This window comes from Manis pentadactyla, chromosome 6 (assembly GCF_030020395.1).
Source record: "Manis pentadactyla isolate mManPen7 chromosome 6, mManPen7.hap1, whole genome shotgun sequence".
Classification (NCBI taxonomy): Eukaryota; Metazoa; Chordata; class Mammalia; order Pholidota; family Manidae; genus Manis; species Manis pentadactyla.
The window spans coordinates 8246060-8268119 of record NC_080024.1 but is presented as its reverse complement, the minus strand read 5'-3'; the positions used below and the strand labels follow the sequence as shown (position 1 = coordinate 8268119).

General features: G+C 48.7%; 1 protein-coding gene across 5 annotated transcripts in view; it reads right to left on the bottom strand.

The window, feature by feature from the left end:
• Positions 1–4249: 4249 nt before the first annotated feature.
• Positions 4250–22060, bottom strand: part of GPR55 (G protein-coupled receptor 55) — a 51522-nt gene continuing 33711 nt past the window's right edge. For 3 of the 5 annotated variants that reach the window (XM_036912491.2, XM_036912517.2, XM_036912499.2), the window contains one exon: positions 4250–5437. In XM_036912491.2, coding sequence (XP_036768386.1) covers positions 4464–5437 — 974 coding nt within the window. In that variant the 3' untranslated portion in view covers positions 4250–4463. Of the gene's footprint in view, positions 5438–8644; positions 8896–17645; positions 17763–22060 lie in introns of those variants that run through there. The other 2 variants (XM_036912478.2, XM_036912536.2) reach the window with 2 other exon arrangements.

Below are 22060 nucleotides of genomic sequence, written 5' to 3'. Positions count from 1 at the left end.
TATTTGTGGCAACTTGCTACCAAGCTGCTATCTTCCTATTCCCAATGTTATTAGTATCCCATAGCTGCTATTTAGCACTAATTCTATTTAGCACTAATGACTTTCAGCTTCATAGGGTCCCCAGAGAGGGACTCAAGCAGACTGTGAAGCTTGTGGACTCACATTCTCCCTGGGGGCTGATATCCCAAAGGAGGGTCAGTCCTTAGCCCTAAAGGGACCTGGCCCGGGTGTGAAGTTGTGGGCAAAATGTAAGTTCCTATGGCCAGGAGGATCCTCACCTGACCCTAAACTACTTAATGATGTAATTGGCCTACTGCTAGGCTAATGCTTCCTCACCCACCAGCAATGAGCTGTTATTGACTGAGTCACTATGCAAAGAAAGAGCTCTGCCGGGCACTCTGCGAGGCAGGGACAGGTGAATTACAGACCTGCAGACTTCTGGGTGCAGACGCGATCCTAGTGTTCAGCTTACCACTGTGAGGATAAAGCCGGGTATAAGCCCTTTTACCCTAAGAATGTGCTCTTGTCATGTCTGGGTCTCACTGAATCCATAGTGAACTTGCCCAGGGCTGAAATACTCAGGCAAGACAGAGGTGGTGTCTGGACCAGCAGGAGATGGCTGTTATGTTGGTCTTCTTGGGCTGCCATAACAAAATACCACAAATATTAACAACAGGATTTATTTCTCACAGTTCTGGAGGCTGAAAGCCCAAGACCCAGGTGCCAGCCAGGCTGGCGTCTGCTGAGGGCTCTTGCCTTGGCTTGCAGAAGGTCGCCTTCTCCCTGTGACCTCAGTGCGCACAGCGGGGGAACAAGGAAGCAAGCTCTTTGGTGTTTCCTCTTCCCATAGCACTAATCCCATTATGAGGACTCCACTCTAAACCTGAGTATCTCCCAGAGGCTCCTGTCTCCAAATACCATTGTACTGGGGGCTAGGGCTTCAACATCTGGATTTGGGGGGACACAATTCAGTCCATAGCAACTGTCAAGGAACAAGGATGTCCCTGGTCAGCCCTCAGCTCCCAGGCCATGTCTGGACTATGCTCTGGATTGTGGGGAACTTAGGAGAAACAGGTGGCCCCAGGCCAGTGCCTGCCAGTTCACATTCTCCAGGGGCTCTGGTTAAGTTAGCAGGATTCATGTGTGAGGAGCCACGAAGGAAAACAGTCTACAGAGTCAGACTCCCTCTATAGGTCATCAGAGAAGGGAGGGGTCACCAGAGCAGGACTTCTGGAAACCGGCCCTATGTCTACAACCCCTTTGTGCTCAGTAGGTTTCCTATGCTCGGCCACACAGTGCATACAGAGGAGCCACAACCTGCAGAAGCAGACCATGTGGTCATGGTGGAAGTGGGGCAAGGTGGAAGGTGTAGGGCGAGGTGAACTCGGGACTGGGGAGACCACAGCAGGGTATGTGGGGTCTGTGTGGCCCAGTTGCTACCACAGAGAACCAAGTATCCAAGTGTATGTAGGGGCTGCAACTAGACCCTGCAGGCTCCTGGCCACTGGGGAACAGGCCTGAGCTATGCTCCTGGGCAGGTCTAAGGGTGGCTCCCTGGGCTCTGACATTTGGGCCAGTTCACATTTTGACCTGGTCCCTTCTTGGTCCCTTTGACCAAGATTGTTGGGTCACCTGGTAAGGCCCATCAGAAGCCAACTTTTCTCAGGAGCCAGTAAATGTACCCCAAGACAAGTCACACAACATCATAGGAATCTGTTTATTTGGAAAATCAGATTAATCAAGTCATTTTTTCCAGTTAATTGTGCCGGTTTCATTCATGTACATATAACAAGTATATCTCAGGTTTTTCCAGACTAGGAGTACAAATAACATCCCCAAGCCTCCACTGGCTTTAGGAGCAGGAATTTCAGCCTTTCACACAACTAAATTCAGCCTCCCTCAACTCCTAGCTGCCACTTGCTGCAGGAGTGGGTCCCTGGATGCCCCTGCCCCGGCTCTCTGCCCCTCTGTGCCTGTTGGGCCTGACTGCGGATCAGCAGCCAGGCGTGGCCCCGGGTGTGGCCACTCCTGCAGAGCAGCCTGGCCTGAAGCGCTGGGCCTGCACCCCTTGCATGGACCCTGACAAGTCCTCTGTAGCTCCCAGGCCAGGATGGGTCCCCTGGAGAGGGAGAAGAGGCCCATCTCCTCCTCCACAGTGTGTGAGGATCATTCAGGGGGTCCCCAAGGCTCATCCCCAGGTCCACAGTTGTCACATCAACTTGAGACTGCCATACCCCCTCCAGGCCTGCACCTTACAGTTACCCAGCTCAGGGCGCTAGGCTCCCCACTCGCCCTCTCTGTCACCTGGCTCAGGCAGGGACAAAACAGGATTTTATGTTTGTGAATATCCCTGGCGATGGCAGGTGGTCAGGGCCCTGCTGTCCCTTCTCTTGTGGGAAGCCTGTCTGGCCCTCAGCACAGTGGGAGATGCACCTTCAGCATGGACAAGGCCTCACACTCCCCCGGGGGGGCTCCCAACAACTCCCAGGACAAGGAGAGAGTATGGAGGATGGGTGGCCCCCTCAGACACCCATAGGCTCTGACCTCAGTGCAGCCCGAATGTCCTGCTGGATGGACCAGGCTGGCTTTCTAAGAGCAGCACAGGTGCGCCTTGTTCAGGGCGGCCACAGAACTGTGCAGCCCATGGGCAGGACTTGTTCTGGGTCGGCAGAGCCCCTGACTCTGGCCACTGGTTCCTGAGGCCCAGTGGGGAGGGTGGGGGGAGCCGCTGGTCCTGGTCATGATCACTCTCAGCACCCATTTCCATCCTTCTTGGCCACTTTCTTCTTCACCCTTCCCTCCAGCCCTGGAGCGCCACCTGACCGCTGAGAGCCTGCAGGAGGCTGGGGGAGGGAGGGCTCCAGCCCCTCAGCGGCTCTCAGTCAGGCTGGGGACGCTCGGGCAGGAAGCAGCTCTGCCCTCCATCCTTCCTGCTGGTAGCTTCACAGCTGGTGCGATCACCCCACTTCTGCCTCCTTCCGGCAAGGTTTTATCAGAATCGCCTGCTTCCCCACTGGAGGACCCTCCTCTCCGCCATCCACCACTTGGCAGTGGAAGCTTCTCACCCTGCAGGCAGAAGGCGGCTGCTTTTCTCCCTAAAGACGTACCCCTTGTTCACATTAAGTCTCATATGTTACATCTCATCCCACGCATCCCGTATTGCAAAACCACCCCACAACTTGTCCTTACAAGCATTTCGCTCTGGGGAGCGGCTGAGTCATCGGAAGCCTTTCAGCTGTCACTGCAGCTCCTCCAGATCCTCACAGCAGCCCTCTTCAGGCCGTGGCTCAGCTGCTCACAGCGTCCACACAGGAACCTACGAGAGCCCGTGCCTCCCAGATGGTTCCTCGAGCCCGGGCTGACTCACGCTCTCCCTCCGCTGGAGAGCCCCGCGGACAGCGCCACCGTGGCCAGCTGCCCAGCCCGGGGCTCGCGAGGGCAAGGCAACGCACGTTCTTTATTCTCCTCGGCTGAACCAAATCAAGCCTGATTCTTTCTCCTCATTCTCAAGGAAATGAAGTCTAATTAACAACTTCCCAGGCTGTTCAAGACAGCAAGCCGGTCGTGTTCAGGAAATTCCTTTCTCCCAGGCTTGTCTCCGCTGCCCCACCTCACCTGGGCCGGTGCTAAAGTCCAGGCAATGGACACCCTGATGGCAGCGGGTTGGAGCTGTCCCCTTCCAGCCCTTGGCCTGATTCCTTCCTTCCCCAGGCGTATCCTATGCCCTCATGGCCCTCAGGTGTCACCAGGGCCCTCTGGTCTGTCCTCACTTTCACACAGCCGCACCACAGCCTGGGCCTCACCAGCGTCCCTCGTCCTTCTGCAGCCTTCTCGCGGGCTCCGGAGGGTTTGGCTGGCTTCCAACGTATTCTAAGGCCCATAGAAAACTTGGGTTTCTCTGTGCATATTTGCTCTGCTCCAATTGCTGCTGTCTCTGCAAGGTTGTTGCCTAACAGAGCCCAAGAAGGGACCAGAAAATACAAGTCTGTTCTACCCCGGGATCCCCAAAACTAAAAAGGAGCTTGATCAGTCCCTCTCACTCCATCTCTGCCCAGGACACCTTCCACCATGACTAACCCTCTCGATTATCTCTCCTAACTCTTCTCTCTCATCCTTCTAGAATCTTCTAGTCTTCATGGAAGGACTGGGAAACAGCCTTGCTCAGATGGTCTCATTCTCCTTCTCAATTTTTTCACCTACTGCTTTAGACTTAGAAATCAAGAATTCACCTGGTTAAGTGCCTCAGAGATCACCCAACACTGGGTGATTTATACTGAGCTGTCCAGGTGCTGGGGAAAGGTCCTCGGGGCATAACGAGCAAAGACAGCCCTCACTGAGCATCAAAAGGAAAAACACACCGGTAGATACACCACATATCATCCCACCATATCAGAACCTTGGAACGGGATTCCACTACTGGAATTAGGGCTGGGTTTCCTTCCTCCGAGCAGGTCTTCCTCTCCTTATCCCCTGGTGATCACGGTATGCTGGACGACCAGCTGGACCCTGGAAGGCCGCTGGGCCATAATCCGTGACGGCGTGCGGAATTCTTTGATAGCAAAGTAGTAGCAGAAAACATCCAGGCAGCAGTTGATGTTGGAGAAACACATAGACAATTGCAAGAACAAGCTGATGTTCTGCTTAACTCTACACTCAACAATAAAACCATTCCTCACCAGGAACTGCAAGAAGAAGCTCAGGTGGACTGGAAGAAAGGAGACCACAAAGACAGCCAGGTTGGCCGCGATTGTCCAGATGCAGGCCCTCTGCTGGACCCAGTCCTGAGTGTGGTCCCGACGGCTCACCAGAATGTGAATGCTCCTGGAGGAGCAGAACCCCATGATGCCCATGGGAAGAAGGAAGCCGAACACCTGGAGCGGGAAGAAGACCTTGGCACTCCAGGTGCCGTCAGACATGTTGTGGAAGCACCGGTACTTTTCCACTTTGCCGTGGAAGCTGTAGATGGGGATACTCCCGGCCCACACCAGGACCCAGATGGTGCAGCAGATCCCAAAGATCTTCCTGGGGGACCGGAGGTAGCTGACCAGGAGCGGGTACTGGATGGCCAAGAATCTGTCCAGGCTGATGAAACAGATCGTCAAGACGCTCCCGTACATGCTGATGAAGTAGAGACACTCCACCAGGGTGCAGAAGGAAGGAAAGGGGATCCGCACGGAGGACAGGACCATCTTGAACGGGAGGGAGAGCACCAGCAGCAGGTCAAAGATCGCCAGGTTGATCATGTAGATGGAGGTGGCAGCGCACTGCGGCCACCTCTGCCTCAGGAGGATGCTGAAGCCTCGGATGGCCAGCAGGTTGAGGAGCAGGCCCAGGAAGAAGGTGGGGATGTGGACTGCCAGCTGCACGGTCTTCATCAGCTCGTCCACGTCCCTGAAGGAGCAGTTCTCGCTCTCGTTTAGCAGGCTCATGTTCTTCCCTGCAACACCAACAGGAGATTAGGGGACGTTCCTCTCGTCTCTAGAAGTGATGGATTCAAACGACCTTGTCAAGAACAACGAACACCCTTCATCACACAGCAATTCATGCTCAGTGAAGAACAAGTAGAAAACACAGAAAGAAAAAGTACCCCTAAGCCTGCTGCCCAGATATAATCACTGTTACTTTTTTATATATATCATTCCAGACTCTCTCTCTCTCTCTCTCTGCACATACACTGGTGCACGTGTGTGTCTTTTGCTTTTACAAAAATGGAACTGTGTATGAACATCTGTCCCTTTTTTTTTTCAATCAGAACTCCTTCTGTTAAAAGTAGTAACAATGACACAGACTCTCAGCCAAACTGATTGAAGCAACAAAAGAATTTCACATAACTGAAAACATGAAAATTGGGAGAGGCTTGAGCTGCAGCTTGCTCAGGGATTCATATGCTGTTCCCAGGACCCAGCCCCTACTTATACACAGTCTCCGCTCTCCCCATCCACAGCCCCTAAGGCTGGACAGAGTAGACCCCACCCCTGACCTTAGGACTGGTCGAAATCAGTGCATCACATCACATTCCCCTGGACACGGTGATTGGTTTGTTCATAGGTCTGGGGATGCAAAGGCGCCCGAGAGCAGGAGCAGTTGCCCCTGGGGGTCTATACAGCACAACGCTAGGAGGCACCATTCACACAGGCCGCAGGAAATATGAGGAAATGCATTTTCCTAGACCTCTCGTGACATAAACTCATAAGAAAAGTTAGCACGTAGGAAAGCCACCAAATTAAGTAATAGATGTTAAATGTTTAACACATGGTTCTCAATGGATGATTGATATATATATGTATCTTTTGCTAGCAGTTAAAAAGGGTTTGGGAATGGTATTCTATATAGCATCTTAAAAACCCATGCAGAGGCAATTAATAGCAGTAACAGTCTTGTTTGGGTTTCTAGGAAGGTGGTTGGGCTCTTCTGTGGGGTTTGAAGTTGGGAAGATATAAGGTTTGGAGCTGCTACAGCCTCTTGCCACTCTGAGGAGAAGGCCAGACAGAAAATGGAGAAACATGGAAGAAAGCACATTCCCAGAGGGAAGGAAGTGAGGGCTTGAGATCTCTACAAAGCCAAGAAAGGCCTTCAGACAAGGAGACCATGAGAACTGGTCTCAGGGACAAGGCAACAAGGCTGCAGGTGTGGCCACCCAGGGATGCTGGATTCTAGCAGACAAGAAGGGTGTCTCAAGTCAGGGCTCCTGATTGGACCAAAGATGAGGGTCTTACTTAAGAGCCTGGCGAATTTGGGGGTTGGGGCATGCATGCCATTCTAGAGCTTTATATCAGGGTATGCGGCTGTCTTAGTTCTACTGCTATAACAGAATACCATAGACTAGGGGCCTTATAAACAACAGTATTTATTTCTTGTGGTTCTGGAGGCTGAAAGTCTGAGACAAGGGTGCCAGCTGGTTGGTGAGGGCCCTCTTCCAGTTTGCAGACTGCCGACTTCTCTTTGTATCCTCACGTGGCAGAAAGAGGAGAGAACCTTCCAAGGTCCCCTTACAAGGGTGCTAACTCCGTTCATGGGGGCATCGACCTCACGGCCTAATCATTTCTCAAAGTCCCCCTTCCCAACAGCATCACACTGGGGGTTAGGTTTCACCATATGCATTCAGTGTGCCGGGCACAAGCATTCAGCCCATCACAGCGGTCCTAGAGCGGATCCAAGCCAGATGGTCAACCAACACCAGGCCTCCAGAGCCGGTGCTGCTGGACAGAGAGTTCAAATACAACCAAACTTCACCCATACTCTCCTTTCTCACCCACTCTTCCCCCGAGATAGGGCCCATCTGCCGACACGACTGGTCTGTGCGATGTGCAGGGTGCCATGCCCGTGGGTGCACACGGCCACGTGTATAAGAGGTCATGCACACTTGGCCTCCTCCTTACCCACCCCACCAGCAGGCAACTGGCTGAGCAAGTGCAGCCCCAGCCTGCTCACTGTGCCTCCCCTGCCTGCAGTGACCCCAGGCAGCAGGGGCTGGGGTCCCAGATGTAGACGCAGCAGGGCAAAGGCACCCACATGACCTTTCGCAGAGAATCCTGCCCTGGTGACCAGTGTGGCTGTTGGTTGAGCGTATGTTGTGTTACTCATTTCTTTTTAATTGAGACATATACTATGCACATAAGATATTCAAACAGTACAAAGGAACAAAGGGCAGTAGCCTCCATTATACCCCAGGGCCTCTGTTGTCCTTTCCAGAGGCAACCATGGTTAAGTTTTGTGCATATTTATTCCAGAAATTGTCCAAGTATATGCATATATATATATATATATATACACACACACACATACATACACACACATATATGTTTAGTTCTTCTTTTAGTTTGGAAAATATTATGCCTACAGCTCTGTCCTTTGCTTTTTCACTTTACAATGTTTCTTGGAAATTGTTCCACATCAGCATCTGGGAATTGACTTTTTCTTTCTCATGGCCCCATTGCATCCTATTGTGTGCCTGTCCCACAACTCTATGAGCCTATTGGTGAACATTTAGATTTCATAGAGCTTCACTGGTAAACAAAATATTCCACAGTAAACATCCCTGTGACTTAAGTTCTTTGCTACTCGGCTACTGCTGAGGGAATTCCCGTTCTGTTATTGTGTCTAGTCCCTGCAGCTTCCTTGAAAACCTTTGGGAAGGAAATATTTGGGTGTTTTTAATTTGCCATATAGAATACGATTCCCAAACCCTTTCTAACTTCTAGCAAAAGATATGTATATATCAATCATCCACTGAGAACCATGTTAACAAATGTTAAACATTTAACATTTATTACTTTATTTGGTGGCTTTCCTACGTGCTAACTTTTGTTATGAGTTTATGTCACGAAAGATCTAGGAAAACACGTTTCCTCCTATTTCCTGTGGTCTCTATGAACGGTGCCCGTAGTGTTGTGCCGTATAGACCCCCAGGTACAGCTGCTCCTGCTCTTGGACGCCTAGAATAAATGCAAGCTGGCAGGCTGCCTCCTCCTGGCTAAATATGCCAAAATATGCACAGGCCTATCTCCAAAAATAGCTAGAGTAACTTGAAACCAAAAGGATCAATTTCAAAAATACTAAGAAAAGTAGGCAAAAACCCAATCCAAGTCTAACTGAAAAGCACTGAGACCCAAACAGGAAGAATGAATCAGCTTACAGAAGTCACCTTCAACATCAGAAGTAGCAGAAAAAGCCAGGAACCACAAAGATCAGAGCGATACAAGTTGTACACTTAAAGAAATCCACCACGGCAGCAAAAAGGAACTTGGGGCATCTGCCTCTGGCTCGGGCATACTCAGGCACCCTCCGCAGATAAAGCCAGCACACTGCTGATGATTCAAAGCCTAGAATAAAGCTGCCAAGTAAAAAAGTCAGCGATGCTCAAAGATAAACCCAAACCCACACCTGAAATGTGGCTGAATTGAATAAACCAGTGAAAAGCAAAGGGCGAACAATGGTCTGGTGGAATGTATACATGCTGGGATGCTGGGACTTGTCTGAACTGTGTCCGAACAGGTGCATGTGTGGGAGGCAGACACGAGTCAGCCATCAGTGCCCTCCGGTAGGACAATCCTGAAGGTCATGTTTGAATTACTGATAGACATCAAATGGGAACTTTTCAAATAGTAATCTTTGAAGAGGAAGCACTCCATGGACTGGCAAAAGAAATTTGGTTCAAAAAGCATACTTCCAGCTAATGGCAGAATGAGCAGAGAATCTGAAAAATTAATCCTCTGAACTCCCTCTGAAAGTTCAAGGAAACCATCTTTGAAAAAAGATCAAGAACTTCACTGGAATGAGATTTTAAAAGGTTCCAGGAGATAAATAGCAAGAGATAAAACAGTCATTTTTCTCAGAGATGGCCTGCCAGTATAAACCAGTCCACTTGTAGTGGGGGCCATCGACAGCTCTTGTTCTAGCCAACCGGATCCACGCCAATCCCCACGCTGGCTGCAAGGGGGGCGGGAGGGAGGCTGAGAAGCAGATGCTAAGACAGTATTAGGCATTTGAGAGGTTGGTTGAAATGGCTGTGACAGGCAAAGGAAGGAGCAGGACTGGACGGGGAGAGCCTGCAGGCCACAGAGCAGGTCGTATGCCTGTGGAAGGAGAGAGGGGAGGCAGGACTGGGTAGGAAGAGCTTCAGGCTGCAGGGCCGCTCTGAGAACGCCCTGGCCCGGGGCTGGGGAGTCCCTAGGCACGGGTTACTCGTTGGAGACGTCCCAGGTTGAGCAGGAATCAACCGGGATTCCTACTTCTGCAGCCCAAGGACAGAGAGGCCTCAGGGTCAACATCACAGCGGAGCTGAGGGGGCAGAGCTGGACTGTCAGTCCCCTGTCCTCCCAGCAAGCAGTAGGGTCTCCTGGAGGCAGGCTGGAGCAGCCACCTGATAGCCACCCCAGGGGCTGTCCCAGTGCTTCCATTCATGTCAAAATCTCCTGAGCGTGTCACGGGCAACATGAGGACATTCCTCGTGACCATTCCCAGCAGCACCATCAGCAGGGTGTTATCTTCCTGCAGCAGGGATAGTGGGTCCGTTGCCTCACAGGAGGATTTTAATAGGCTCTGGTCCCAGCCTCATGCCAGGAAGGAAATAGAATCGAATGGGGCAAGGGCATGGGTCCACCAAATCCAGCCTGGGAGTAGACCGCAGGGGCCCAGGATGGCCTTTGTTGGCCACCAGCAGTCTGCTGCCTGGCGGGTGGGGCTGAACCCAGCAACAGAGAAGATGACATGCTGGATTAGAGGAGCCGTATTTCATGCAAAATTTACAGCCACTCCCAGATGTTCCACTCACATCTTTAAATGTCATTACTATAGAGCCTTACAAACATCAGTGAATAAACAAACCATATTTCTTGAAAACCATTCAGAAAAAAATGATTAACACCAGAAGACTTTTGAGAGAGAAAATTTGGATGCAAGACTTTCCTACCCAACTGGATGGCCGCTCAGGTGTAAAGATCATGGCAAGCCACCCTCGAGTGTATGTGCCATCCAGAAGAAAATTGCCTCCAAGAGGGAAAAATTGCAACCTCCAAGAGATAATAACAATGAAGAAGGAAAACATCGGGTGGAAGAGCTTGGAGCTGAGCATTAAAAGCAGGAAACCATGAGAAGAGACTTAAGTTATGATAGCTACAGTTACAACTTGAAAATTAAAAGGAAGAAACAGTTAAAGAAATCACCTTCGTCCTTGAAAAAAAGATAAGACGTGCTACCTTAGATAAACTCACAAAGAAGGAAGAATATTCTTGGGTTGGAGGGGGCAGGTATGGTGGCCGACAAGAGGACATGGATGAAGCAAATACTCCTTGAAAGGAAACTAAAAGTTTTATTGTTCTAGGTTTTTTTCCACTTTGATAATTACAGAAAGTGTAAGATTGTTTTTAAACCTGACGTAACCAGGGACTATTAAAAACAGGATGCCCGTCTCCAAAATGACTGAGGAAGGTAAAGAGAAACAAGCAAACAAATCAGGCTAGCTGGCCAAGGAGCAAGGCGAAAAGAAACTGGGCATAGAAATTACAACAGATATGAACGATTCCAACTTCCCTTTATCAACTCACATTTTTCAGTTCAATTTCAAAATAAAATTCAAGTCTTTGTTGCTTATAAAGGACACACTTAATGACAGAGAAATATTCAAATGAAAAGTCCCAGGATGATAAAGCAGACAAACATAAAAAGAAAGTCAGAGTGGCCATATTCATACTTAGCACTGTAAAATTTGAGAATAAAGGCGCACATCAGGATTAAGAAGTTTGTTTTGTGTTAATAAAAGAAAATTGGTGAAGGCAAATACAGTCGTTTTATCCACTAAATGCCACTGTATAAAAGCCCATGAAGTAAAACTTTCAGAATTCAAAAAGCCATTGACAAAAACATGTTGCAGTGGCAGACTTTAATGTACTATATATTTGAACAGGTTGAGTAAGCAAAATATAATTAGGCTATAGAATTATATAAATAATATAATGAATACAATATAATTACTAGCTCTTAGATTTGGTTTTAAACAGATGAGCAATTCACTTTTTCCTCAAGTATCCAAGAAACAGTTACTAAAATGAATTATCTGCCTACCAAGAACAAAACCTTCCATTCAAAAAGAAGCAGAAATTACATTGGCTATATTCTCTGACCACAATACACAGAAATCTAGGAAAAAATAAAACTGGTTATTTAAAAATAACTGAAGTCAGAACCACACAACAACATGCATGAAATATAATCAAGAATGACAAGAACTTTCTGGATGAGTTGTGAAAAAAAAAAATTTACAGGATGCAGCCAAAACTATTCTCAGGGATAAATACATAGCCTTAACAACTTTAATATTTATTTTTAAAAGGGAACTACATGAATGAATTAAGCACTTAACTTGAGCATTAGGGGAAAAAAATTAAAATGTCATAGAAAATTCAACAAAAAAAATTTATGAAGAGCAGAAATAAATGATTGAAAAGAGGAAAATACAAGACTTAATAAATGTAATAGTTGGTTCTTTGGTGGGGGAGTGGGGGTAAACAGTAAGCTAAATAACACATTTCTTCCTAACAGCCATGAGGAAGAAGATGCACATGAACATAACTAGGAATAAGAAAGAAGGCATTAAGCATAGATGGAGATGAGAGAAAAAATAAGAAGAAACTACTTTATCACTTGTGTGTCAATCTGTTTAAAAAATCTTGATGTAGTTGACAGTTTGGAGGCAAAAGATAATTTAGCACAACTGATACAATAGTTGATACAAGAAGTATTGATTAGACCAGCAACCATGAAAGAAACTGTGACTATTACCAAAGAATTACTCTTAAACTGGTTCTAGTTTATTTAAAACGTCAAGGAACAGGTAATCCCATACTCTATAAATAATTTCAGATCACAAGATAATATTAATGAATTTTGTTATGAAATTAACTTACCCAAACGCCAAAACTTGACAAATGTAACACAAAAGAATCAAACAATTGCTCAAATGCACTTGTGGCAGATGCAAATATCCTGATTAGAAAATAGCAGCTAGAACTCAGTGTATTGCAATTATAAATCATTATTGACCAAATTAGATTGACCATAGAAATGTTAAGACCATTTCAATGTTAGGAAATCTATTAATATTGTGCATTATATCATTAAAGCAAAAAGGAAAAGCCATCTGATTGTATCAATGAATAATTTTTCCACAAAAGTCATGTAAATGAAGGAATAGAAGGGTACTTCTTTTTTTTTTTAAGATCAAAAACATATTTTAATGTAATAGCTAAAATTTCAGGAAAGGCTGACTAAGCAATGATTATTTTTGACTTTGTACCAAATGTATAGAAGGGTACTTCTTATGCGTCATAAAGACTAACCTTTTCACATCAATGGCCAACTTTGTGTTTAATGGTAAAAAATAAATAAATAACGCACTTGCCAACACCTAGAAGCCCCAGATAAGACAATTAACAGAAATAAGAAAAATAAATGAAGCATTCCCCAAAATCAGTAATACAAACAGAAGGCTTAGTCAATAACTGATGTTGAGACTCTCAGTGAGCAATTTGGAGGTAAAATCCAATTTAGATCCTCATCTCACACCATATAGCAAAAGACATTCTAAATTCACAAATGATTTAAGTTTCAAAAAATCAAACCATAGGAAAAATAGATGAAATTTGGGGACAACTTATAAAAGCTAGTTCAGGGAAAAGCTCTTTGTCAACTTAGAATGATTGAAAAGCAAAAGAATCAGAAAATAGGACAGGTTTGACTACACAAAATTAGAAAAATCCTTTTTGTTAAAAAATTGTAACATCAAATAATATCCTGAAGGAAAGAAAATTCAACATATATGTTAGATAAATGATGTTCTTCCTCTATGAAGAGTATAAAAAATGCATAATATCAAGTGCTGCATTAGATAACCCGGAACAAGACACTAATAGTTCCCAGAAGAGGACTTACAAAGAGATAAAACTTTTGCTTATCAAATTTAACAAAGAAGCTGGCAACGGTTCCGTGAAACAGTCGCCGATATGCTGGTGAGCGTACAAATTATTATGCAGCTTTTGAGATTTGATAATTTATAAGCCAAGAAAATCTTTGTCATTCATCCAGTGATTCTAAAAATTTAACTTAAGTAAATTATGCAAAAGAAGGAAAACTTGTGTGCAGAAATATGTTCACTTTAACTTTTTTTTTTTCTGATAGCAAAAAATACACACATTTAAATGCCAACAAGAGCTTAATTTCACAGTGGTAAATCTACTCAATGGAAAATTTCTCTATGTTATGTTTATGCTGACTATGTTAAGTAAAAAACCCACAAACTACAGAATTATACATTCAGATGATTTTTTTAAAAACCACATATAGCGGGGAAAAAAACCTAGAAAAAAATTTCCATGTGCCAAACACTGGTTGCATTCTAACAGTTAGATGGTCGGGGATTTTTAAATCTTTCATCTCTAGTTATCTCTCTCTCTTTCTCTCTCTCTCTCTCTCTCTCTCTCTCTCTCTCTCTCTCTCTCTCTGTTTTTTTTTTAGGGGGGAAGGGAGTTGGGGTGTATTTTTCTAATTAATTAATGATAATGTGAAAACAACTAAAATTTTTTGTAATTGTATTAAATGGGGGAGAGGGGAAGGAGAAAAATAAGAAAAGTCTGGCTGTGTGTTGGAGGCACACTGGGGGCGGGAGGAAGGTTTACACAAAATTGAAAGAAATGCATTGAATTAGCCAATGCTCAGCTGATGAGGCATAAATCTTGCCAGTTAAGAGATGAACATTTCAACATATAGCCTCTGATGGACTTGGGAAGAAAGCATGAAATGACAGCTGGAAGTGACAAGTGAAAGCAGGTGCCATCTAAGAGACAAGAGAATGGCAATGAGACCCCGATCCATAGTAAGAAGAGAAGCTTCATCTGTCCCCGGTCAGCCACCACGTCCGAAAAACCGTGCATCACATAAGGAGTAAAGTGCAATATTAAAGAGACTCAAAATGTCCCATTAACAATGAAGATTAGGTGAAGGAAAGATAATGAAATAAAATTCTCCCCAAGTTTAGAGAGCTGTTAATAGAAACAAATGCAAAAGTTAAAACTACATGTTTGCTAAACTGGATATTTAGGTTAAATTATCTGGTTCTATTTTAAAGGAACAAAAGGCAAGACAAAATTCACACTAGAAACTGAAAATGAGAAACTGCAGTATCTCAATATAGAAAGCACGGGGACACTCCCATGGAGGTTTATACAAATGAAACAATTGTAATATTTCCCAATGATTGTAATACTCCCTATAAAAAAGGTCATCCATTAAAAAAAATCATAAGCCAATCATCTTTTGCTGACAAGAAAAAGGCATAGACAGAGTAAAATGATTGGATGGTCTATGGTTTATCAGGCACACAGAACACACAAGAAGAAGGGATATACAAAGTAATTTTTTTTAGTAAAAAGAATTGAGAGAATCACACAGAGACTACACAAAAGTAAAAGCCTCAATAAATAATTAAAACATGAAATACTCAATTTATGTTCCAATGAGCATAGCAAAGAAGTACATAATTCAAACATACCAGAAATGCAAAAAGAAGTAGAAATGAAAATTTAATTGTAGGTAGAGACCTTAATGCTCCCCTCTTAGAATATAATCCACCAAGTCAATGGAGCTCTGAACAGCCCAGTTAATAAGCTAGAACTGGCAGATTGTGGGGACTAAACCGTAAATCAAGGGAACACACGCTCTTTGGGAGAGGAAAGGGTCTTTCGTCAAGTTTACCCCATTCCTGGGCCTAGCCAAGTATTCCAAGGTAACAAATATTGTACCTTTCTATCCTCAGACCACAAAGAAAACACAATCATGATCTTAATAATATATAACAGGCATTTTTATGCATTCTCTCAAGTAGTGTCTTAAAGAATGTGGGAGTCAGGGATAAAATCAGGAGTTCATTACTGAAAAAATTGAAAAGGAACAAATATTAATAGACAAAACACAGACGCAATCACAGCTTGAGGGAAAATGGGAGTTTCTAAGCATTCTTGTAAACAGGACAGCCTGGGAAATGAGGTGAGCCCAGGCTACACTTCGGGAAGCTGGAAGAAGAGCGTGGGTGACAATAGCCATGGAGCTGCTCTGAGCACACATGCCCTGGGGGCTTGCTGGCTGCAGGGGCAGCACATGGAGGGGCTGGGAAGGGGTTAGAACACGTGGACAGGACCAGAGTTGCTCACAGTCTGTTAGAAAATAGACATATTGGCACCCTCCCATGCTGGACATGTTCTGCTGTATGAATCCCTGGCTATAAAAGGAACGGGCTCTGGGTGCCATAGCAAACTGCTCAGCTTCGAGAAGCGGGGGCCGGTGGCCTCACCGAGACGGCTCTCTGACCGCCCACTTGGCCCTTCTGGGCTGTGATTCCTGCAGCTGCCTGCGCCCAGTCTGCCCGTGCCTTCAAGGATCCAGTGTCCCACTTGGAGCAGCCCCAACCCAGCTGTGTGGCTCAGACCAAGGCAGCCTCTCTTCCATCAGCAGGCTGGACTTCCCAGAAAACAGCAGCAGCAGAAAGAATGCAACTGTAGGGGGTTTGCAGGCTAAGAAGGTGACCCCCTCTCTTATGCTGCAACAACCCCTCATTCCCAGGAGCACTGTGGTGTGAGCCACCCAAGAGAAGGGGAAGCCAGCCTGTGGCTGAGCAGAGTTAGTACAGCCCGAGGGGCACAGCTTGAGGAGGAACACTCTCCTGTGCCAGGGTCGTCTCACCCAAGTTCCTTGCCTGACATCCCAGTCTCCTCTGCGGGTGTGGTGTTGAATGCTGCAGTTAGAATATAAATAGATAATTGGATGCCATTATGTGCCACTAACACTATAATGTGAATATATTCGTCTGTCTGCATCTAGCTACGCTTCTGGGAGACACAAGACAAGAAGCAACAGGACACAGAGGGGAGGAGCACCCCGAAGCTTCCTGCCTCTGGAATTCTGGGGGAGTGGCACTCAAGTTTGGTGGGCTTGGAGTGGGGCTGGGGGAGTGGAGGGCTGGCTCGGGACATGAGACATAGCCTGCCCTGTGCTAAATGCTCTACAGAGGGTACTTGGTGCATTCCTAGGACACTGCTGTGATTTACGCCCATTTTACAGATGAGGACAGTGAGGCTCACAGAAGCTAAAGAATCTACTCAAGGTCACACAGGTAGTGAGGGGCCTCACTGGAACTCACATTCTGAGTCTCTCCGTCTTGCTGCTACCCTGATCCCCCCACCAGCAAGAACAACCAGTATATCCAGAGCTCCCCCACTTTGTGTGCCAAGCTCTACCTGACATTGCTTCTTTCCCCTTGCTGTCACCTTCCCTCCTAAAAATGTCATCCTTCCCTTCAGATGTCCACCTCCCTGGTCCACCTGCATCATCTGGTAAGTTTTCCCTGCTGTGGTCGAGTGGGGCCTTTAACAGTCATGTGTGACCCATGGGGGTACACATAGGGAACAATCCAGTTATCATGTAGAGTAGTAGCTAACGCTTCCCTAGGGGCTTATCGGGGCAGAAGCCCTTCCATCACTTACTCACTTACTGCTCTCAAGAGCCCTGTGAGGAAGAAACTATTATCGCTCCCATTCTCCAGAGAGGTACACGGAGGCTAGGGAAGTTCTACGGCTAGCAGGTGGTGGGCCTGCCCTTCCAAGCGTGAGCCTGGCCTGCAGTGAGCACCTTGCTCGGATGCTGTGGGGTGACTCCTGAAAGTGTGTAGTTTTGGGCTCTTGGTGCTTTCCCAGCACTATTCTGGGGATGTAGGCAGCCGGGCCAGCAGAGGGTGGTGGCATGCGAGCTGAGATCCCCTGGGGAAGGCTGTCTATAGTGAGGCTTCCCCACCCCGGCAAGACGCTGCAACCCTGAGTCAAATCAGGAGGAAGCTGAGGGTTCATAGAAAATGTCACCAATAATCAGGGACAAACCAGCCCCCTCTGCCTGCTGTTACTACTGTCAGAGAGGCTGCTGGGGGCTGCTGCGGCCCCCCCCTCCCCCCCATATGGGACAAACTGCTGAGTCTGGGCAGGTGTGGACAGAGCCCAGGACACAAAGGCCTGGCTGACCTCATGAAAGTCACCTGCCGTCCACATGCGCAAGGTCAGTCTGTGGTTCTGTGCCTGGATTTTTCTAAGTGGCTCAAGGGCTGTTACCTGCTGGTAGTCCGGTGCAGCTGAGTAGGCTTTGAGATGTCATTTGTCCTCCCAGGTTGGTCACCAGCCTGCTCCGGGGAGAGTCACTTCCCTCTCTGGGGCTCAGCTTCCTCATCGCTGAAATGAGGGGGTGGGACCAGATGCTTTCAAGTGGCTCCAGCATCCGCTTTGTCAGGCTGAGGGGCTCCTTTTCTTGGGTCTGGAGCGGGGCTCTGTGAGTGGAACTAGAAGGGGTGGCCTGGAACACGTGTCCAGGATGAGGGCTTTCCCTCCTGCGTCCTCTCAGAGGGTCTGCAGGCTCACCCAGCTTCCCCCCGGAAAGTCAGGAGCGACTGCATGAGCAGCAGTGTGAGAGCCTTGGAGAAGGCGTTGCAAACCCTCCTAAACCCATGCGGCACAGGGGCAGCCAGCGTCTGAAAGACTGTCATGCTTTCCAGCGCTTCTGGGGTTCAGGATTCAGAACGGCCTCCCGCCAGAAAAGGGGATGGTGCTGGACACCTTCATACGGAGGCCTTGTGGCCTGGGAAAGCCTCAGGCCCAGCCTGGAGGGGACCCCTAGTGCCCTGCCTGTGTGTTTCCAAGGGCTGTCAGGGGTGTGGCGGGGGTGGCTGGCTGGGAGGGCATGCTGCTGAGCTCCCTGGCCTTGGCCTCTCCATGCCAGGCCTCCACAGCTATTTGGGTTAGCCATGGACTGAAGAGCACCTATCCTCAGGTGGGTGCTGATGACCACTTCTTCCAGTTTCTGTACCAATGTGTATACATTCATGTTATTTTCTCCCTCTTTTAACATAAAAGACCAAGTCCTACGTGGGCTGTTCTGCACACAAGTCACCTTCCACTGCCCTTTCTGAGGGAGCTTTGTTAACGAACCTCATTGAAGGAGTAATGGTGGACCCCTGGCTGGGCAGTGTGGGGGCCAAACAGACTCCCAGGGAAAGCCAGGCAGGGACTTGCCCCCGGCCACCCACAGAGCTGGGCCCCTCTTTCCCCAGGACCGCCCATCTCCAGGGCTGGGAGCGCTGAATCTCACCCACGGGCCCTGGGGAGCTCTCAGCAGGGAACCCGTGCTGCTTCCCGCCATTCAAGAAAGTCTGGGTTGAAACACAGCCTGGCAGGTTCAGCTCCATCGCCCAGGAGGGACTAGGAGATACCATTAGAGATCAAGACTTGGGCTATTTTTACAGGCAGGGCTGCTGTGACTTTCAGGTGTTTGCAGGAATAGAAACTCCCCGAGGTGGGTCCGCGTGATTCATTCCTGCAAGTGGGTCATCTCTGTAGAAATGACAGCGCGTGTATGACTGTGGGGAAGTCACCGGCCCTCCCGAACATGGCTTTCCCCACGAACTGCTGACAGAACGATGACAGCCTTTGAAGCTTCCACCATGTCCGACTCTGACCACACCCGTGCTTGTGTGAACCAAGTTCACTCGCTGTTCCGGGCCAGGGAACCCCAAGCTGGCCTGATGCTGGGCAGGCCCTCCCCAAGTGTGGCACCCCCAAGTCCCGGGCCCGGTCTCAGCAGAGGGGAGGTGGCCCGGCCAGCGCATCCTGGGCGTAGCTGCAGGCGGCCAGGAGCCTGCAGAGAGTGACGCCCTCACTGCTCAGCCCCTCCTCACAGGGAGCCCTGCTTACCTCCTGCTCTGTTTTCTTTTTTTATACAAACGTCTGTTTTATTGTGGTTGCTTTTTATTTAAAATTTTGAATACATGCACATATTCAAACACATATGTAAATGCATACAATGATGTGTCTCTGCCCCACCTCTGACAGCCACATCCAGCACCCACCTATCCTCAGGTGGGTGCTGATGACCACTTCTTCCAGTTTCTGTACCAATGTGTATACATTCATGTTATTTTCTCCCTCTTTTAACATAAAAGACCAAGTCCTACGTGGGCTGTTCTGCACACAAGTCACCTTCCACCGCCCTTTCTGAGGGAGCTTTGTTAACGAACCTCATTGAAGGAGTAATGGTGGACCCCTGGCTGGGCAGTGTGGGGGCCAAACAGACTCCCAGGGAAAGCCAGGCAGGGACTTGCCCCCGGCCACCCACAGAGCTGGGGCCCCTCCATCAACTTCTCTCCTCTCCCCGCCCCTGCACAGCTCTGGAAGTCATAAATATGAAGACTTTTCTCCGAAGATTTCCCTTACACCTCCCAGAAGCACCTACCCTCTCACCACCCGGAACAAGTCAGGCTTGGGAGCCTGTGGGGCTCCTGCCTGCCTGCCGGCTGGGGAGCCCAGGGGAGGGGACAGGTGCAATTTGCACCTCCAACCCCGCCAAGGTTTCTGCGCCGCACTGAGCTCCAGGGCTCTGCTCCTTCTGGGATGAGGAACAAGCCACCCGGCTTGTCACAGAGTAGCTCCCCAGCACTGAGGACTCGCCACACCCTCTCCTGATGCTTAAATTTCCTCCTTTTGCCATCAAAGGCCTCTGCACTAGTGGAGCATCCCCTCCAGGGGGAAGACTTGCCACCCGGGGCAGTGCAGCATGTAAGTGCTGGGCCAGGGGGGTGCACAACGGCCCCCAGCCTGCTTGGCAGTGGGGAGCTGCTCAGGGACCAGAGGCAAGGGGTGAAGTGAAGAGGAAGGCGCCAGGGGCCCGGGGGAACAGCCTGAGGGCAGGTACAAGCTCCGTATGTGGGCCGGGGTATGCGTGGAATGCAGGAGCAGAGGCCAGAGGGCTGGCAGACAGGAGCAGGGGTGCTCAGGTCCCAGGGAGCATCTGCACTGGAAAGGAAGTCGCCCCATAAAAGGGGAACCTCGTACACGGTATAGTGACTTTCTTCTAGCACCCATGCAAACCGGGACCGGCCACGGGGAGATGGGGTGGATCAGGGCTGGACACAGGTGGTCAGGGTGGAGTCAGGGCAACAGCAGTAAAAGGAAAGAGCCAGGACAGGACAGGGGCATGGGGGTGTCTGAGAGAAGGCCACTGATCCAGTGAGACTCTCAGGCAGGCCCAGGTTCAAGCAGCCCCTCCCCCATGTAGCCGCTCTACGAGCTTGGCCTTACTTCTGGAAATGGCGGGTCACAGACTCATTCAATCAACAACGTCCCTGCCAGGCAGCGGTGGTCAAGACAGACAATAGCATCTTCCTCAAAAACACTGTTTTCAGCAGTTGGCATGACAGCAGGGCTAAGAGCGCCCAGCAAGTGTCAGCATTTGGGGACTCTGAGACATCTGCCGCCACCAGTCCCCACTGATGTTATGTCTGTCTCAAGGGTCTCTTAGAAAAAAAGAAAAGGAGCAACATGGAAAATGGGACCTTCCTGATGGAAGGGGTGAGGTCCCCGAAATAATAGGGGGCCTCAACAGAGGAAGGGAGGGTGGGGCAGGGGAGCTGGGCCTCCACCCTCGGGGCCTCCCGCCCTCCACTCCAAACCCCCAGGCAGCGCTGTCCTCAAGCTCCCTTAGCCTGCATCTTCCACTGGAGCCCAAACGAGGCCCTTTTCTGATCCAAACTAAGTTCCAGAGGACTGCGTCCCCCACCCCACCCTGACCCTCAGTTGCCCGCAGAGACACTGAACCCTACTGGCCATCAGCAGTAACTGAAAATGTCCCCTCCTTGAAAGCGGACAGGTGGATGGCTGACAGCATCAAGGCCACAACCTTTATATCAAGGTCCGTGGAGTAAAATGCACAAGGGGCAGCAACCTTTTAGAACTCACCCGTTCCCTCCTACGTGCCCACCCCAGCCTGCACTGGTGTAATAGTGAGGTTTGGGCGTAAAGTTCTGGGTGTCCCGACATCTGAGTGTGGGTTTTCCTTGGGTTCCTGTCATGACTCGTAATTTTTTTAGAACTCCCTACTCCCTACCTATCACCATTTATGGCCCAATGGGAGCAGGAGTCCCCCTGAGTGAGCAGGAATCAGACCAAGGTGGTTTCCCAGCCAGAAATTCCAGAGACCTTCACCGCAAAGCTTACGAAGACCATGAGGTTCTGGAAAAGGTGGACATCCAAGCTTCCCTTCCTGCTGAACGCAGGATAGGAAAGAGTCTTTGATCTATATACGCAGGCCCAGCACTTCGAGGGAGCCTCTGAATGCCTTCAGAACTCTAAATAAATGTCCCTACGTTAATAACCGGCTGCCTTGCCCAGGTTCTCCAAGGCCCTTTCAAGGTCTGGCCCTCAAGGGGGCAGCATCCTGGGATGAACCTTCGCAGGAGGTTGCCGGCCGTTCCTCCACCAGCAACCAGGGCCCCAGACCCCTTCCTGCCTGGACCCCGGGGGCTTCTCACCCCTGGTCTCTCTGAGCAACTTGACACCTGCCAGAGGTCACAGCTTCCTGGGGACGTGGTAGGGTGGGGGTAAACGGTGGACTATTTCTTTTCGTGTTTCCTGTTGCATAAAATGCACTGTGTCCACAGCCCATGTGTCCATGGAGAGCTTAATATTCTCACAGTTCGGTC